At 36.1% G+C, this 19,812-nt stretch overlaps 3 protein-coding genes across 3 annotated transcripts; 2 read left to right on the top strand and 1 right to left on the bottom strand.

Annotated features, from left to right (window-relative positions):
* Positions 1 to 366: 366 nt before the first annotated feature.
* On the top strand, positions 367 to 10,937 carry LOC113666091 (protein disulfide-isomerase TMX3). The gene is made up of 17 exons (XM_027181851.2): positions 367 to 474; positions 556 to 604; positions 1,723 to 1,762; positions 2,217 to 2,334; positions 2,670 to 2,715; positions 3,242 to 3,322; positions 4,171 to 4,288; positions 4,872 to 4,949; positions 5,223 to 5,286; positions 6,263 to 6,373; positions 6,696 to 6,756; positions 7,755 to 7,808; positions 8,426 to 8,482; positions 9,257 to 9,398; positions 9,506 to 9,544; positions 10,108 to 10,137; positions 10,500 to 10,937. The coding sequence occupies exons 1-17, from the start codon at positions 408 to 410 to the stop codon at positions 10,728 to 10,730; spliced, it is 1,386 nt and encodes a 461-aa protein (XP_027037652.2). The 5' UTR covers positions 367 to 407; the 3' UTR covers positions 10,731 to 10,937.
* Positions 10,938 to 12,946: 2,009 nt separating this feature from the next.
* On the bottom strand, positions 12,947 to 15,993 carry LOC113666092 (large ribosomal subunit protein eL13). Its single transcript, XM_027181852.2, has 4 exons — positions 15,957 to 15,993; positions 14,619 to 14,888; positions 13,891 to 14,064; positions 12,947 to 13,197 (listed from the first exon to the last, which is right to left on the bottom strand). Exons 2-4 carry the CDS (start codon positions 14,862 to 14,864, stop codon positions 12,982 to 12,984), a joined length of 636 nt encoding a protein of 211 aa, XP_027037653.2. The 5' UTR covers positions 14,865 to 14,888; positions 15,957 to 15,993; the 3' UTR covers positions 12,947 to 12,981.
* Positions 15,990 to 19,704, top strand: LOC113666103 (GEL complex subunit OPTI). Its single transcript, XM_027181863.2, has 4 exons — positions 15,990 to 16,261; positions 17,666 to 17,769; positions 18,312 to 18,441; positions 19,204 to 19,704. Exons 1-4 carry the CDS (start codon positions 16,151 to 16,153, stop codon positions 19,243 to 19,245), a joined length of 387 nt encoding a protein of 128 aa, XP_027037664.1. The 5' UTR covers positions 15,990 to 16,150; the 3' UTR covers positions 19,246 to 19,704.
* The last annotated feature ends 108 nt before the right edge of the window (positions 19,705 to 19,812 follow it).

Below are 19,812 nucleotides of genomic sequence, written 5' to 3'. Positions count from 1 at the left end.
TGGTGATTTTACGCCACGTGACGCAAAGTAGCCAATAGAATCGCGCAATGATAACTACTTGTAGCGTATAGCATCAATGAAACGTCGATGAGATTGTTAATGCTTTGCAACAGCATAAAAGAATGCGAAACCTTGAAAACGGCAAATAGCAAACCTCAAAATAACAAAAAAAAAAAATTGGTCACGTGGTTATCTATGCTATAAACTTCATACTTGATCTCTCTAAAACCGACTATCCCGTTCAGGATGATCTTGCAAAATTGCATCACACTGCTTCGTTCAATCCTTGGTAATTGTACCTTCAGCCTTTGCGCTATTTTTGGTTTGCTGATTTTGTTACTCGCTCCAGGCTATCACCAGACCTACTTGCGCGAAGACTGGGTCAAGGCTAATAACCAGCTGTCAAAATGGCGATCAAGAATAGGCCCTCAATACAATTTCGGAGAATATTCTCTCTTACTTTCCTAGCGCTAGGTATATACTATTTCTAACTACATGTGAATGGAATTCATGCACGATTTTGTGAGCGTGATCTTAATTTTTTCTTTCTTTCAGTCGTTTTGTTCTGTAGGTGCAATGCGTTCGTCAAAGAGCTTGACGACAGGTTAGGAGAAGATTCAAGTTGTGGTTTATTTTCTTGTTCTTATTTTAAACGTTATGGTAGTTTTATTGTTTTTAACATTCTTATGTACTTACCATGGGGCGTGGGATACATAAAATGAAAGAAAAGAGGAAAATTAACAAAAGGACGACCTTGAACGACGGGAAACGGACAATCGATTGGAGACATCACTTCTTGGAAATCATATTGCTCCCTATTCTCGAACGACGGGAAACGGACAATTGATTGGAGACGTCACTTCTTGGAAATCATATTGCTCCCTATTCTCTTTGTCATATGAATTAATGGGTTTTGACTTTGCGTTGTAAATGCAGTAACACTCGAAAAAGGGGAAAGGGGAAACCTTTCTAATGAATCTTGTGATCAACAAATCAAGCCCGGCCAAGAATTTTCAATTGCTTAAGAGTTAGCAAGAGGAGTAAAATTGTAAGGCAAGGCGAATCAGTTTAGGTGGCTAGTTAGAAAGCCCATACTGCTAGAGTTTAACCCATTTTCAGTAGCATGGAATAACTGTGTATTTTTTCATCCCATTGGATGGGACAACAGTGAATATTTGGGTTAGCCCCAGGGTTTTGTCATTTTTATAACCAGGTAATTTAGTATTTATTTATCAACTGAGTTGATAATGTAAATTGGCCACCATAAAGAGTTTCAAAGCTGACTTTGCGAGCATTAGCCCTTCACTATTCACTCTTACTAAGGCACGATACATCAGCTTTAAAACTCTTTTCAGTGGCCAATTTAAAACTCTTTTCAGTGGTCAATTTACATTATCAACTCAGTTGATAATACAAAATTACTCTCCCACTGATGCAGTACTGCAGTTTCTTTAGAAAATTACCTCCTTTATTCTTTTGTTATGTTTCCTTGGCTGTTTGCTGTTACCCATGTATACTCTTGGGCCGAGAGCTAGAGAGGTTTGGTGCAAGAAAAGTTTCTTGCTAAAGAACACAACTAAGGGCTTGCACTGGAGGTTTTAATTAGAATTGTGGGCTACTGACCGCCATTCTACTAAACCATCAGTTCTTCCAAATAAAGGTGTACTACCATCCTTTTAGTCTGAATTAAAAGTAATCTGTGATATTCTTTCTCTCTCACAGTTTTTCATCTCTGATGAATGAGGGTAGCTGGTTAGTTGAGGTATGGTCTCAATTATTTTTTTTAAACCCTTTAACTCCCAAGATCTCATCAGTAATTCTCCTTACTGTCTGCTATACAATTCTTCTAATGTTACTTTTGATAATTTGGTGTTGGATCAACTAATAATCCCCTAATTGATACTTCTCTTAGTTCTCGTCACTTGTCTTCTTGATTTTGTATTGATATTGTAAGGACTAAGACACTCGTGGGAGTTTCAGGGTTAATGAATTTGTTATCCACATGTAAAGGACAACAAAGGAGGCAATTTTTCCACATGTCTTCCCTCGTATACCGGTAATATGGCCACAAACTTCCTGGTTAAATCAAGACCACTTTTGTCCAATACCTTAGATATAGGCCTCTTCCAGTGTCTTGTTATCAGCAAAGTGGACCAAAAAACACAGTACCTCAGTCTTTCCTTTAATGCTTCATGTCTCTTGGAAATGTCTTTTAGTTCTATGCCCCATGGTGTGGTTACTGCAAGAAACTAGAGCCAATATGGGCTGAAGTAGGGAAAACTCTTTATGGATCACCTATTAGAGTTGGAAAATTAGATGCAACTAGATACTCAGGTAAAGATATTTGCAATGAAAACTTTCTTTTATTGCCATGGCTCTTTAAGGGTTAAATGTAGTCATGCCTTTTTATGATTCCACTCATTCATTAGAAGGGGCAATTACTAAAAGGAAAACAAAATCTTTGGGTGTTGGGGTTAAGTCTGGCCTCTGCATTCACTCAGTTTTTGAGGAAAATTAAATTTGATTTGTACGATTAATTATTTTCAAATACTTGTTTATATTATCATGTGATAAGAATGGATTACAGTAGATAGCTTGATGTTCTTTACAATTTCTCATTCAGATTTCACTATTTAAGAAATGATCTCTATTCTGATTTTGTTTATTAGCATTAGCAAAACACTTTGGTATCAGAGGATTTCCTTCAATTAAATTGTGAGTAGCGTCAGCAAACTATTAATAACACTAACTCAAAAACTACATTTTACACTCTACATGGAAATGAATTCAGGACAAAATTTTTTGTTTTAAACTTCAATCACCGACAAGATGTTTTAGATAATTACACAAATTGAAATTTGAATTTGCCTTATATAATTAAATATATACATATATGTATATATGTATATGTATATTTATTTTTATATGTATATTTAAAAAAACCAAGAGAGACTCATTAGATAAAGGCACAACCTTCAACAGAGAACCCTTTCTCTTCTACACTTCTTAAAATATCAAAGGACTTCTGTTCTTGGAAAAATAAAAAAAGTCTGAAAATTATAATCCCTTTATTTAACCCTTACTCCTTTGGATGGGATATTTGAAGCTGATTTGTAGATTATGGTCATACCTTGCTAGATTGTACAGCTGTCTTATTTCTAAGGAACAATCCTAAGTATTTTCAATTTATCAATAGGTTACTAACTTGTTGTTCTACAATTTTTTGCTTGTGGTATAACAGTATTAAAGGAAAGAGAGTTTTAACATTTGAAGGTGAACGCACAGTCCAGGATTTTGTCCAATTTGCAGAGAAGGCAAACAGGTGAGATATGTTTGCTTCCCTGTCCTTGTGCTTCTAATTCTTTTACTCCCAGAAGTGATCAACACGAAATTTCTCCCTGTAACATCCTTATATTATCCAGCAAACAGGTAATGAGAATACACAGACTTATAAGGGGTAAGTTGCTATCCTGATCCAACACCAAATTCTCATAACTAATTTAAAAGAGAATGGGTAGCAGCTAGAAGGGAGAATTAAAATCAGATCTTGTGAGTTATAGGACTAATGCAAAATGTTTGTGTGTTAGTCCGTCCAGTGACCCACTCAAAGTTGATATAAATCAGAGGGGATTTATTCTCATGAAAAAAGAGTATTAGGTGTTCTGGTGTTGAATCCTTTTGCTGTTGGTAATCTAAAGTTAATCTGTCATGGTAGAATGATCCAGGGCTTATCAGAAACTAGAGAACCTTAAAGACTAAAAAAAAAAATCAAAACTGAGGTGATATGTTAAAGCCATTGGAACTGAAAGTCAAGCAGATAGCAAAAAATTAAAAGTTATGTTTGTTTGATTTAAAAAACAAGATAACCAAATATCAAAAATGGAACACAAACAAATTAAAAGTAGATACAAACACCAATTAAACAGATAATTACTTGGAGTGCAATACCTAAAAAACTATTCTTGTAAATAATGACCAAATTGACAAGTGACAATGAAAATAACTAAATGTCTTGTTTGTCAAGGGCTTGTAAACTAATGCAAGAAAGAGCTGACTGTGTCCCTTAAGATCAGAGGAATTTCATGCAGTGAATCTTACAGTTCAATTTTTGTTGTTAATATGTGTTTGTGTTCATCTTATTTATATTTTTCAACTATGATTACCCTTCAGACCAGCGGTTACTGAGCTCAAGGATGCAGCCCAAATGGAGAGAATAAGAAACGAGAAAAGTGTCTGTTTTTTCCTAGTAACAAGCAATGACAATGCACAGTTGTCTGAAAAACTTAAAGTAAGTTGTTCTTAATGGCAGATCTGTTCTTAAGATTTTGTTGTGAATCATAACCTGAGAATGAGATTTGAGACCAAAATTATTCTCTGTGAATAACACAAGTCATGGACCCTACATGATCAATCAACTTATTTTAAGTTAATTGTAGCTTGAAACACAACAACAACAACATCAACAAGAAGCTCCAAGAAGGAGTTTAGATGACAATTCTAATTAAGAGTTTTGTAATAAATTTTAATTGTCACATACCGGTATTGTACAATATTGGACAGTTGGTTATTTTGTACTGTAAAAAAACCTATTAAACTGGTCAGCTGCACTCACTACACATATCTATCTTCTTTGCTTTTCTCGCTTAATAAGAAATGTACATAAAATGAGGCAGTTGGATAATATTTAACTTATTAGATGTTATGGTGTGTTGTATTGCCAAGTATTTTAAACCATTGTTTGCATTTTGACTTGAGCTTCAGGCTTGTCAATATACAGCAGAACTTGTAAGATACTCAGTGATACCACACACTAGAACATCTAATAAGATATTTTTACTTATATCTAATTATGGACTTTTTTTTTTCCTCAGGATATTTTTTATCAAGTTGCTGAAGATAAGGTTATTCAAAGCTATTTTTATCAAATTGATCAGGGAGCCTTACCAGAGGTGAGAATCTATATATAAATCAAATGAAGGAAAAAATTATGGTAATAGTGTAATTAGTATTTATTTAGTGCTTTGGATATAACATCTTATAATCAGGTGTGATTTCATTTGCAAGCATTAGCTACAGTTATGCTTATTACTGACATAATACCTTAGTTGATGTGTTACCAGCCACTACAGAACAGGACTGCCTCTTAAATGTGAATTATAAAATGATGATATTATTGCCCCATTGAATCTTGTTCAGTTAATCTACTTTTTTCCTCTGACAAGGATGTTGAGGTAAAAGGGCCAACTGTCATTGTTTCAAAAGATGGTTCCATATCCATGCTTGAAGGTATGCAATAACATTGGAAAATTAATTTATGACTGGTAATGAGTCTTTATATATCATGTTGATTAGATAAATTCACCATATTATACTAGCCATCATGATGTTAGATGCATTTCTTTTTCCATATTAGCTTACTGCTACAATGAGTGGCTTCCTTTAACTCCCATGAGTGACCAAGACAGAATTTCTCCTTTAAAAGCAGACAAGTGACGAGAATAAAGAAAAATCTTAATTAGGGGATTATTAGTTGATCCAATACCAAATTCTCCCAACTAGCACCACAAGAACTATATAGCAGACAGCAAGGAGAATTACTAATGAGATCTCGGGAGTTAAAGGCTTAAGTCTTGGCACATGCCACTACTCGTTTGATTTTTGCTGTAACTTCCATTTATTCCCCCCTCACCCCCATTTCAATGTTGCCTGATGTTAACAAAATGCTTTCTAATTTCAGGTAACATTGTTTGGGGTAAAAGAGGGAACTTTAAAGTAACTTATTTAAGATGAATCACAAGATTTCTGTTTATTGTGTTGAGAAGAGGGTTTATTGACCACAGTAAGGGAGGCCTGTCAACTACTTCTGCCACTCAATGTATATTTTTAGTGTCTTTTAGCTGTTTGTCAATGATGTAAATTGTATAAAATAACAGCAGATGCTAAATATGGAAAAAGTTGAGCTATGTATGATGAATAACCATTGCTGATATGCAGAACTTTTAAAATTAACAGGGAAGCTCTCCCTATAATACCCATTCATTATTCTACAAGCAGTTAATGAGAATACTCAAAATTATTAGGTAGAAGTTGCCATCTTGATCAAACACTAAATTCTTGTTACCAATTTACAAGGAAATGTGTAGCAGCTAGTGGGGAGAACTCACAATCAAATCTTGGGAGTTAAAGGGATAAAGGGTATTTCATTGTCCTATATGCTGAAAGAAATAATTTTGTTGACTGATTTATTTTAATTTGATTCAAGGTTCAGACGATGTAATTGAAGAGAGTACGTTATCTGGATGGGTAAATAATGAAAGATTTGAAGCATTTGTTCGTGTCACCAGATCGAATTTTCATGATATCACCACAACTGGTAAATGACACACAATTGATTCTATTTTACACAATCCCACACTGATTCAATATACTGACTGTCAAGTTTGTTATGAATATATTTTAATTCAAATATTTTCTTGGGTTAAAAATTCTAAAGCAGCAGTAGATTGATTTTCATTTTCCTTGGAATATTATGATTATTACAAGTCAAAATAAAATACAAAAATACAACTGGTTTGAAAATCTAAGTGCAAGGAAAAAAATAATCACTGACAATGATTAAGTCCCTTTTAAGAATAAATCAATCAATTCAAGAGCCTCAGGTTTGATTTTCTTTTTATAACTTAATGCTCTTTTAGGTAAAATAATGCTGTTAACTGTACTGGCAGAACAGAAGAGTAAAACGAAAATAAATGAAAGGTATTTGAAAATTCTACTCTATATCATGATGATCTCATTAGAGATTTCTTGTTGTAAAATTGTTGGTATGAATCAATCTACTATTTGAACTTTTTTTTTATTTTGACTCATTTTTGGCTGGGAATCCTAGTAGAGGGCCACACTGCTAACATCTTTAAGTTTATAACAGCAATTTTGAGTGTAGTGCTTTTCAAATTTGCAAAGAAATTCTGAAGGTATCTCATTGCTTTCTTGGCCAAGACATAGTGCAACCTCATCATCATTATGTGATGATGATGAGGTGGCATTTATACAGGGCATTATCCATTCTAATGTTCCAATGTGCTTAACAACACTTCGTGGGGGACTTTGGCCAGACTGCATTATGCAGTATACAATTTTTTGAAAGGGAATTTTGTTGCAGTCCCCAATTTTGGAAATATTGCCAGACCATAAGACAAGGAGCTACATTCCTTACTCTTTGTAAGAAGTGTTTGGGCTCTCTAATGTCCCCTGCTCACTGGCACAGAGAAGATGCAGGAGATAGGGCCTGAGGTTTATTGTCCTTATCCAAGATGACAAGAATGTCGAACCATTTTCAAATCTCATAGCAAAGGTAGCAAACCCTCTTCAGTTATTTGAAGACGCTGAGTGTTGGTCTGGTCCAAACTTGAACCTTTAACCTCCCACAGGGCAGTCTAGTGCTCTAAAACCTGAGCTAACCAGGCAGTGGCAACTGATGACATGTAGAATAATTAGAATGAGACATTTTTTTCATTGTTTACATCCTGAGTTATTTGTGGGGAAATTTAGTGTTATCAACTGAGTTGAAAATGTAAATTGGTCACCATAAAGAGTTTTAAGGCTGACATTTTGAGCATTAGCCCTTTTGTTAGAATGTAGGGAATATTCCTTGCCATTTAATTCAGTATCACTCTGTGTAGTCTCTAACAGGAGATGAAGACTTATTTTCAAAAGTGCATGTGGAATATATAATGTTGTTTTTTTAATTGTATCAGGGTCAGCAAAATTGTCAAAAGTGTGGCCATAAATGAACGGCAAAGATTTCACAGGCAAGTACAACATTCTGCAACTTCATGCAACTGCCCACCTACCCCTCCTCTAACCCAACATTAACCCTAACTTGTTATCAATTGACTATTGTTGAGTTAGGGGAGGGGTAGGTGGGCAGTTGTACAGATACTGATATTGATCCTTTCATTCTTTATATGACTGAATAAGGAGGCTTTTTCTACCCTTAGACTCACTGATCTACTCTGCTAGAGCCTTTTTCAATTCCTTTAGGTCAGGTATAAAGGGGAGTTTTGCTGCTCTTGTTGAATGTAACACAGATTTGATGTGCACTGTAGATTACCCCCAGCATCAAGGTTTACTTAGAGTTCACCAGTAACTGTGCCTTAAGACTGTTGAGGCCAAAGAAACTACTAAAAATATGTGTGGGATCACATGTTTAGATGTAGAGAAGATGCATAGGAGTCAATTCTGAAATGACCTTGTTGTTGCCCAATATACCTTTTCTAGTCCAATACCATATCTCTCTCAAATAATGTAACATGGAAAAAGTTTATCTAAAATCAAACATTTAACAGTTGCCAACAGACAAGAAGTCATAAAATTAGGTAAAACTTTTTGTAATGGTTAGACTGGCTTGTTATAATTTTATTTTCAGGCATTTTCAGTTTGGATGGATGTTGGGGGATACTATTGCAACAAACCTCATGATGAGGTACTAGTAAAAAGATTTTAAATGACTTTTTTTCACTAATATTTTTTTTAGTATTCAGAAATTATTGCTATTGAGGCAGTAAGTTCTTGGGTTACTGCATTAATGCAGTAAGCCAGTTGCAACCTTTACAAGCATTCAACAGTCAGAGTAAACTGCTGGTCAATAAGAGAGCACACTTTTACACAATTCCACAAAAAAGAAAAAAAAGAGGAAAGAAAAAAGAAAAATGTAGACTTACATCAAGGCAAAGAAAAGGACAAATTGTGAATCAATAACTTGAACTTAAAACTGATGACATTCTTCATGTGAAAATGAATTTATAATATTATATGTACTGTTGCAACATATAATCAGACTCTATGGGTAGAAAAATAACAACTTTTGCATTAGGTTTATGATAAAAATTAAAGAATGGATTTAGCACTGGACATTCCACAAGATGGCTCGCCTTGTCCATTGCTTCCAGATCAAATTGGAATTTAGAATGTTGGTTTTTGTTGAGGGAGGAAAACTGAAGGACCCAGAGAGAAACTCGTGGAGTAGGGACAAGGACCAACAACAAACTCAACCCTCGTGTGACACCAGGTCTGGGAGTCGAACCCAGGCCACAGCAGTGGGAGGCGAGCACTCCCACTGCTGCACCATCCCTGCTCCATCCCCACTCCCTTTTAATTAACCTATTATTATTACTATTATTATTATTATTAATATCATTATCATTATCATCATTGCAATTATTATATTGATAATAAGTTCTTTTCTTTTCATTCTCAGCTCAATGTCAGCCCCATTCTTAATGGCATATAACAGTACAAATCATGTGTATTACTTAAAGCAGTATTCAGAGATTAAAGATGAATTTACTGAACAGCAGTTGGTATCTTTCCTTGAAGATGTGTTGGAGGGTCGTGCAAAGGTATCTCTATAGTGTTTCCTACTGAATGTAGTTTATCTCTGAACTCTGGTTGCAGTCATGCCGTCATTTTATGAATTAACCGATTAAACTTGTTTTTCATTTTGCAGGGATACGGTGGAGACTCGTACTTTCAAAGATTCTATAGGGTAAGACACTGCTGTAAAATTACTAAACACCTTGTTTTTTAAATGTTGAGGCTGAGATGAACCAAAATTGTAGGTGCATATTTTTAGTTAACAGCATTTTTGTCAAATAGTTAGTTTCAGAGGAACGTTGAGGTTGAGGTATTACCAAATTTAAAGCGCATGCTTGGAACATACCTCAGAGTGAGAAGAATCGTTAAGAACATCTGCACTTTTTGTCGCATTGTAACTCTGTGTTTGAAGCGTTTTTTAAAGCCAATTTAGTAAGGAAATTAGGGCACATCGCTCAAGGATTTGACAAGTATCTTGTCATTACATCAGGGTAATAAGCCATATTCATCAAAGTCCTTTGTCTCGTCTACGTGTTTTACTTGGGTACCCTGTGGAGGGCATGTGGTTAAACTTCAGGATCATTTTTCTTTTGAGAGCGAGTGTAGTTGGAAATGTACGTGATGAGATGCGGCGTGTTTTCCCTTAAAATTGGGCATCATCAGCATAAATATCGCGATAGTTTCACGTTTTATAGTATAACTATTAGTATTCATTGGTTTAATCTCTTTCAACAGGGGATTTGGGAACTTCTCAGATCGATTTACGTAAGTATTGAAAATCTTTCATATTAAGAGGGTCTCAATGGGGTCCACCGTCCGCCGTAAAACGGCCGAAATTTCAACCGTTAGTCAAAAAGTCATTACCCCATCGGGACCCTCAATTAACATTTATGTCCTGTTTGCTCTTGTTCATGAGAAATTTATTTATTTTTTATGTATCATGTGCAACACACACACAGTAGTATTTTCTCCCTCATAAAGCAGTGCTACATGCACTTTGTCCACAAAAGTACATCAACAATTTTTCCATTTTCCCAGTTTCCTTCATTTTGGTTCTCGCTCTTGGAAGGAAAAAGAAGCGATGTTGCTTCTTCATCAAGTCTAAACTGTATTTTTGATGAACACAGGAAATCTGGACCACCCAACCCATTGCTGCTATACTCATGTTTGGCTTCCCTCTGCTGGTGTTCTCATTCCTAATCTATATGCTGTGTATCGCTGACCCTGGACCTGAAGAGGAAGATTTGGAAGAGCTTCAAGATGAAGGCGCCGAGTATTTAGATGATGAAGATGCAGTAACAGAACTGAAAGCAACTGAGGAGGAAGTTGATGCAAACCCAAAACCGAAGACAGAATGATCGATATTATTCGGAAACATAAGCATTGTAAGTTCGGTTCAGTTGCGGCAGCTTCTACCGTGCCAGAATCGCATTGACAGCAAGTACTCTACACGAGATGTTCAGGTTTTTCTGAAGATCAAGTGAGACTGGTTCTCCTTAACCTGCATAGGTAGCGGTATTTTTAGCGATTGATGATAAATAAAGACAGCGGAGTGCAACTTCGAATAGTAAAACTATTTTCCTTCCTCAGCCTCTCGCGACTCTGTGTTCATGGTGGTGCACAAGAAAACCCTCATCTACGCAGTCGAGGTCCTTGCTCAGCTGCTTAGAGTCCATTTCAATCGATATTGGTTAATCCTATTCCAATGTTATCACTACGGCCAATGAGTGGGAAGGGGAATGTAACAGAAACACGAAGCCAATAAAGGGGGGAGGGGGGGTGTTAATGAGAACTCAAATTAAAACTAAGCAAGCTGCCAAAAGTTACGGAAAACGCGAGTGACTAAGTCGCACTTAAGGTCCATTGCTTTTGGTTATGCAAGTTTTCTCGACCAACCACAAGCAAAGTGAATCAAAACCAATGGGAATGCAACTCCTGATTACCTTGAAGACTCCATTGAAAGTCCTCAAGCAATGATGCGTCATCCACGCATATGCGTTCTCTCTTTCTCCCCCCCCCCCCCCCCTCCCTCCTCCAGCCTTTCGTGTGTGCAGACTGTAAGCGCCAGGGGTTCCACTAAGTTCAGCTACAAGCACAAGAAGCATCGCCAATTCTCAGTTGACCGTATGGTAAAGGAACGAATGCATCTCAGTCCGAAAGAGTCGGGTTACGCTTATTTGGCCGAATTTCACATTTCACATTTCACCGATGACTGACAAGACTGTTTTGTACGTAAACTAAAGCTTTCAGAAAATAACTAATTAACTTTCCTTTGTCACATTCTATTCGTTGCCTCTATTTTACATTTAATGCAGTGAACTCCACATATACAACTAAAGGAAAGTTAATAAATATATACCGGAATCAAATCATTTTTGAAGTCGTGTAGACTGAGTATCTCAACATAAATGTACCCAGCTGAACTTTAAAATGTATTCTTCGGAAGGGACTTTCGCCCATCAAGGAAATTTTCCACCCCCTATATTAACCCCCACTCACCCTTTTTTTTCCCTTACTTAAATTCACCTTCGCTCCGTTTCTGTACTACCACGAACTTGTTATGGGGCAAAACCTACGAAAGCCGTCGCAAAAGGGCAAGACATAGTTAAAGCAGTGCAGTTTAATCCTTCCAAGCTGTGATAGATGTCAGGGCTAACTGTAGTCCTCATTTGTTACGTAAACAATTTTTTTTTCGGCATGCTCTTAGACCCTAATAAAAGCCCTTCCATCCCAATCGAATATCTCTTCCCTGTTAACTAACTCTTCTATTCTCCTATGGCCTATTCTGTAAACTCATACCTTGTGATAGCAAAGCATCACGAGTGCCATTCCTCCACACCAGAGTCAATATTATCTTCCAAGTGTTTTCCTCAGGATTCAACCCTACCGAACTTCACGGTGTGGGGAGGAAGGGTTAATTCACCTACTTAGCTAAAACGAGTATGTGCTGTGCAACAGGATGAGCCACTCAGTTTTAAACAGCTGGTACTATTGAGTGTCTTGAACAGGGTGCCATCAAGGATAGGAACAAGTTAGACTTCAAGAGCTTGAAATTTCCCTCTACTGAGGTTGCAGTAAAGTTGTATGACAGAAATGAGTCTGTCAAAAGATCAGTCCCAAAGACGCAAGAGTGAACCATTCAAACCTTCAGTGCCAAACAAGAGTAATACTTCCAAAGTTCCATTACATTCTTTCAGTAAGCTTGTAAATCTGGAGGTAGATAGTTTAGACCAGCTCTTCTAGGACAGGGTTGTTCACAGCACCAATGAAAATAATCCAGATTTAACCACTATGAAAGAACATATATGGTTTGCATTTTGCCAAGGATTTGTGATACTTGTGTTCTGAGCAACCCAGTCCAAGTTTACAAGGGAGAGGGGGGCTTATCAAAATAGAAAGTTACCTGTAAAGCTGAACCTACAGAGAAACTTAACCAGAACTTTCCTATAAAGGTTGGCCTCTGTCTAAATGTGGGGCAATCAGATATCATGGCCAGGCATGATGCCCTATCTCTATATTCAATTGCAATACTAAATCGTGTTTAAGTAAACTATGCAGAACAGAAGAACACATGTTTGCAACAAATGAATTTGGACATTTATTCACAACTTATTTCTTCTTCATAGCATCCTGTTCAGCCTTCTCCCTGGCTCTCTTCTCACGGATGCCAATCAACCTGGCATTGGCACGAGCAATACGCATGCTACAGAATACACTGGTGTTCTTTTCTTCATCTGTGATCTTGCGAGCCTTGATAGGCAGGCGAGACTGTTGGATTGGCATGACTGCTCCTTGAAGTTGGACAGCATTGGACAATTCAGCAGCCTAAAATTTGAATAAGTCAAGAGAACAATTAACTCAAATATATTTACTGTCTGCATAACTGTTAATCTCACAATTCCACATATCATTAAAACTACATTCCAATTAAAACAAACTAGAAATTTTCAGTCATGCAAACTACCCCCTACCCCAACCAAAAAAATGCCAATTAGGCAAAATCATTTCTATAGTAGATACCTGTATCAAATAATAAATTAATGATGAAACTAACTATGAAGTCTGAACTGGTTATTAAATAAAACTGAATCTACAGTCTATACAAATCCCAAAAACAGGTAACAGAAACATAGCTTGACAATAATTTAAAAAAGTCCTTGAGACACCATGAGAAGTCCCCACTTCACACCCTCTCATCTGAGCAGCAATTGTCCCTCAAATCAATACCAAAGTAAGCATTATAAAAACCCATGCTTACATCAGGATAGAAAATGCAAAGACTACTAAAATCACAGCAAAAATTTGAAAAGAAAATAAGAAAGAAAAACTTTTTGACTCTCTACTATCATCATTCTGATGCACAGTCATGTTTTCTCTAACTTTGACTTACATTACGTTGACACAATATAAAAACATTTCCTGAATTCCCTGTCAAGATGATACCACCATCTACAAAACACCTTCATTGTATAGCAGCATTGCAATAAACAAAGACATCATATGTATTGCATTTGTTACCTCACTGTCTCCCTGTTTGGGTTTGCTAGCCTTCCTTGGAAAGACAATCAACTTGCTCTTGTACTCCTTCAGTCTTTGTACATTTGCCTGAAGGGATTCTGCTGATCTGTTCTTTCTTCTGTGATCAACAGAAATACCAATGGTTGGAGCTACTTTGCGAGAGATGCCAGCAGCCTGAAAGGATAGAAGAAATTAATGACCCTGTCTGTGACCAAGTTGTTAGTGCAACAGTTATTTTGCATCTGACTGGTTGAAAGATGTAAAGCAAAGGAAAACTACTGGAAACTTAAAACACTTTCCCCATGTAACTTAAAATAGCTCTAATAAAACAAGAATTTCAACAAACACCCATTACTGGTGATCTACATCTACCTACAGGACCTTTTACCACTATCTGTTTCGCCTAAAGCACACTGTGAGCATGGGTGTCCAATCTCATACCAACAAGTTACCAGCTAGCATTCTCACAAGCCTTTGATTTCTTGTTTCTATTCATTAACTCAGCATTTAAGAGTGACAGGCACTTTGCAGTTGTGTCAATTAAAATTATTATAAACGGAGCTGTCTATAATTGCAAATGAAGAAGCATTCCCTCAGACCACCCTGAGGAGAAAGGGGTTTCACAGCCACTTCTCCTAGCACAGCTGCCTATTGCACCATCAGTGGCAGCTTATAGAAAAAGTTATTGAAACCCCTCATATAACCTAAGGATCTACACCAATACCTACCTTTAGTTCTTCCAAAGTGAAGCCTCGTCCAGCCCTGACCTTAGTATTGTACTTGAAAGTTGGGCAACGCACAATCGGACGCAGAGCACCAGCAACTGGACGGGGTGCAATCTGCAAAGCCCTCTTTACACGGGCCACACGCCTGCGCTTCTTGCGTCCAGGCTGATCAAACCATGTTCTTACATAGTTCTGCCACTGTTTGTGGAAGTGGTTGTTGTGTATCATGTTATTGTGTTTGGGCGCCATGGTTGGTAAGGTTGGATAAGAAACCTAAAAAAAAAGGGGATAAACGTAACAAAAAGATTGAAATTTGTTTGCTACAACACTACCCAATCCCTTGTGTAACTTTAATTTCATCTAACTAAAATTAAAATGAATATCAATGACTTATCTGTATTTAAAGCTTTCCATAATACAAGCTTATTTCAACATCATACACAGTATCATATAGAAAAACAAGGAGCTATCTATAAATCTCCCTGAAGCAAGAAATAATTACATGAAACACATTACTTGGTATTTTCAATTCATAAAGCAAACATTCCCTCAGAATAAACTACAGTGCAAATGATACCACTGCAAGGCTTTATAATTACACATCCTCAATAATAAATTAACTTCTGGTGAACTCTACCAACATAATATGAGAACATTATGTTGTTATGAGGGTTGTACAAGATCAAAGGTATAGGGATATAAAAGGAACACAAGGACACTAACGTATCAACGTACACTTGGCTTACACTAAAGATGTTCCATTAACACGGGCAAGATGGTCTACTATGTTCCTAACTGGTGTAAGCATGCAAACTTTACTACACAGTAACAAAATGGTAGCTTGAACTGAATTGACTTTTTTTCAGATTGACTATGAAAAATTCTTAAAATCGTGACACAATAAGCAGTAAGCTTTCAAGTTCTATCATCAGCATAGTCACAACTTTGACTTCGATAAGGTTACCTGACCATCAAAACAAGTGTACTCAGTTCATGAAAGTTTCGCAGACAATGATAATAAAGTTACAGCTTAGACACTGACTTGTACAGGTTTATACTTAATAGCATAAATATTGCAAGACTGAGGAGACGAATAAAAAATGCCGAGGCACTACCCTTTAATACAACCATATCACATATTTCATCAAACCACTAAAAATACTGTATTTCATACTGAGTGTCTGACAATCAAGGGAGGTAAAAACTACTCCAGCTAGACGATTGTATAAAAATAATTCTTTGATTAAACAAAAAATTTATTGATAAATTGATATAACTCAACAGCTTCAAGAATTATGAAGCGATGCGAGAGAAATACATGGATTGTTGCTCGGCACTGACCTTACAACCAAATCTTCACCACAATGCAAGGAAAGAGGACGAGAAGGAAGAGGACGTGAAGCATTGTGGGATATCTTATAGAAGTCAGCGGTCTATTTCATTTATTTATTAAAAGTGCTCCTTCGATTTGTAGTACATGTGCGGGAATTCTATAATCTAAATGATCTTCAAATGATAATTGCTTTAACTGTAATATGTCTGTACAGAAGCTAAAGAAATCTCAGAAAGATATTGCTGTATCAAATGGATCAGTGTCTGCGGTAGTGAAAAAGGCTTTCAAGAAAAATTCCAGTTGGGAAGATAAGGTAGGTTAATAAATTTACTTGCGATTGATAAAATTCTGCAAGTGGAGATTGATCATTTAATTAATTGTTATACCTCTTACGTTTGTTGTTAAAAGATGGTTTATTACTTCTTGTTTTAAGTAATATCCCTTCCACAGTTTGCTTACAAAATGCTATTTGGAGTCCTTACTCGTGCATGTAATTAACTGCACGAACAAGCCCAGCTTAGCATAGTCAAATATTGCATTTGATTTTAGCAATTTAGAAGACAATTTCTCGAACGTACTAAACACATCGTGGCGTAACCATCAAAGCTATGTACAGAATTTGCGTATTTAGGTTGAGAACATAATATTCTTATTCGACACTGGTCAGTTTGTTCAGCTACTTGGATTACGCATTTGCAACAAGAACCTGCTTGGGTAGTGTGGAGGGGAGGGAGGGAGGGGTAGTTCTCTTCCTTGGGTGCCTTACGTCCAGGAAAAAAGTTCAACATTTCTGGTCTGAAAATCAGTGGAACAGGAAAGTTTCTGGTGAAAGCTACTAGTTATCTAGAAATTTCTGAAATTTTCTGTCCCTTTGGTAATTTCAGTCTCCTGCACATGCAGCTGTATCAGTGGGTGACTTGACTTTTGTCAACAAATTAGGACTTTTCCCAGAATAAAAGTGGGACCCATGGCTTTTAAAGTCATTGCATTCATATATTCAAAATACAGTTAAAAGGACTACTATTGAGAATAAGATGCATTTTACACACAGTATGCATCAATCTAAAGCTCATGGTTTTGAAGTTCTCGGACTGCCTCCCTTTGACAAAGTAAATTTTCCAAAAGCATATCAAGATCTTTTGTCAATAGGAAAGTGCCCCTTGTTAATCTGGCTGATCTACATTCAAAGATTAAAGAAACCTGGATAGTTACACGAAGGCTGATGTAAAAACCAGATCATGCTTTGTTCAGTGAAAATGTTTTTGTCTTCCAAGCAACCCTGTCCTTACTTTTCAATGCTGAGGAGGAGGAGACATGGCCAAGTGGTTAGGGTGCTGGACTTGTATTCTGGTGGTCTCAGGTTCAAGTCCTTCACCCTGCCATTTACTGGATTTGTTCTTGTTTGCCCTGAGTTCAACTCCTTAGTGGCACCATGCTAATAGCCAAGTGGTCTGCCTCCTGCTAGTTGGGATTCTCAAGCACTTTGTATTTGTTTCAGTCACTGTAAAGCAGTATTGGATAGTGATAGAAATGGCGCTATTTATAAAGTATTATTATCACTATACAATGAAATTTTGTGTAACACTTGGGAAAGAGACTAAGAAAGGCAAGAAAATTCCCATCACCTAAACTTTTGACAGCAATTGTAGAAAACATTTTTGTGATATTAATATAAAGGTACTTTACCAAGTCACTGATCTTTCTGTTTTATCTTCAGGATGAATTCCTTGATGTAATATACTGGTTTAGACAAGTGTTAGCAATTATTTTAGGCATTATTTGGGGTCTGCTACCTTTGAAAGGAATCCTTGCTATAGCACTGTAAGTTGCTAATTGTCATTTTGCATTTGTTGTCTTTATTTCTCATGAAATGTTGAACAAAATCAGTCTAAAAATTTTAAATGGTGCTATCCTGGGTTAACCCTTTAACTCCCACAAGTGACCATGACAGAATTTCTCCCTACAATATCCATACAATATCAACCAGATAAGTGATGAGAATGAAGGAAAATATCAATTTGGGGACAATCAGTTGATTCAATACTAAATTCTCTGAACTAACATTATAAGAATTGTATGGTAGACAGTAAAGAGAATTACAAACTTGGTCTGGGAGTTAAAGAGTTAATCTTTGAACTCCAAAGGTCTGAAAGTAATTCTCATTGCTGGCTACTCTTTGCTTCTCAATAAATTGGTGAGGAGAATTTGTCATTGTATAAGGATAATTCCCTTGGAATGAAAAGCTTTTTTTTCTCATTACCTGTTTTCATGTGATGATGTATCAATTTTGTAAAGAGAATAAACTTGTTGATTGTTTTCGGGAGTTGATTGTGACTGAACAGCCACAATTTTATGATTTTCAGATTTGCCCTTATAAATGCTGGTGTTTTGTACATATACTTCACAAACTTTCAAAAGATTGATGAAGAAGAATATGGTGGACCATGGGAACTGACTAAAGAAGGTTTTATGACATCATTTGCCTTATTTTTGGTAAGTGCTAAATATCTTAGAAGCATATAAAAGATCTATAATGTAGAAAAGAAAAATAAACCCTTTTTAGTTCTTAGGCTATCTTTTAAAATGTTATTTTTTCTGCCACAGGGAAAAGACCTAATCTCAAATTTGCACCTTATGTTTTGGTTCTTGAAATCTGAGAGATACATTTTTGGCATCTCACAAAATACAGACTCAATTTAAGTATAAGTAGGGTTGCTTCAGAAACTTTCTTTGTTTTAACTTTTTTTTTTTTTTTTACAAAACCCGACATGGGCTTTTCAAACATGAACAGGAAAATCTTGTCTGGGAATATCTAATCAGTAGATGACTTAACACTGACTATTGTCAAGGTCATAAAGATTGTAAAAAAAGTGATGGGAAATTTTACCTCAATAAGTGTTCTTGGCCAGTATTGTTGAAATTTTTTTCTCGATAAAGGAAATGGACAGAGAAACTTGTGAGATCTGGAAGTGTAGCTTCAGATTACTGGAGATCTTCTGTTTCTTTTTACAACTGATAGCTCAATTACCTTGAGCAGTCTTACACCATTGAAATATTTTGTCCTCAATATGTTTGACTCACTTAACTGTTGTTACAGTAATAGTAGAGTTACATTCTTGTATTCTCTATTTTTATTTTGTAAACTGTTCGTAATTGCATGTAACAGTGAGATTTCAGTGGATTAATTCATCAAATTTACTTCATAAACATATCCTATTTTGATATTAATAACAAAATGCCTTGAATTATTTACAGGTTATCTGGATTATATTTTATTCTGCTGTCCACTTTCCTTGATGTTGTTAATGGACTCTGTTGTACATCATTACTGGAGAATGAGGAAGATGTGATCACTAGCATCATCTCACTGTAGTTAAGGACCCAGTTTTTCATCATAATCGTCAAGTGAATAATACCATTGTAGATGAGTTCTGGGCCAGAACTGCACCTTCTGTATACCTAATATACTGGCAATTTTCTCCATGATGCCACCAAGCCTAAAACTTTGACAGAATACAACATTAAGATAATTCTGAGTTAAAGGAGTGTCATGAAATCTAATTCCCTATAATTTTAGACAAAGTTGGTAAAATTTTATGTATAGAGAAAGCTTGTTTATATGTAACTAATTTCTCTAACTCTTAAGATATGATGTGTGATTCTTCCTTCCAGCTCTATGGTTTGTCCTTGTAAAAAAAATAATGAAGAAAAGTTGGTTTACATCAACTTAAGATAAATAAAAACCTTCAGTTGATACATTTGTCCATTGCCATTTCTTGTGTGTTAGATAATGTATTGGTGTTGTTAAGAATAGATTTACATTGAGCACATCTTTGAGTTAGAGGTCTGACTATGAATATCTCA

Source organism: Pocillopora damicornis, chromosome 3, assembly GCF_964200805.1.
Source record: "Pocillopora damicornis chromosome 3, jaPocDami1.2, whole genome shotgun sequence".
In the NCBI taxonomy this organism is placed as follows: Eukaryota; Metazoa; Cnidaria; class Anthozoa; order Scleractinia; family Pocilloporidae; genus Pocillopora; species Pocillopora damicornis.
The sequence above is the reverse complement of the archived record's forward strand: the minus strand, read 5'-3'. Positions and strand labels throughout refer to the sequence as shown.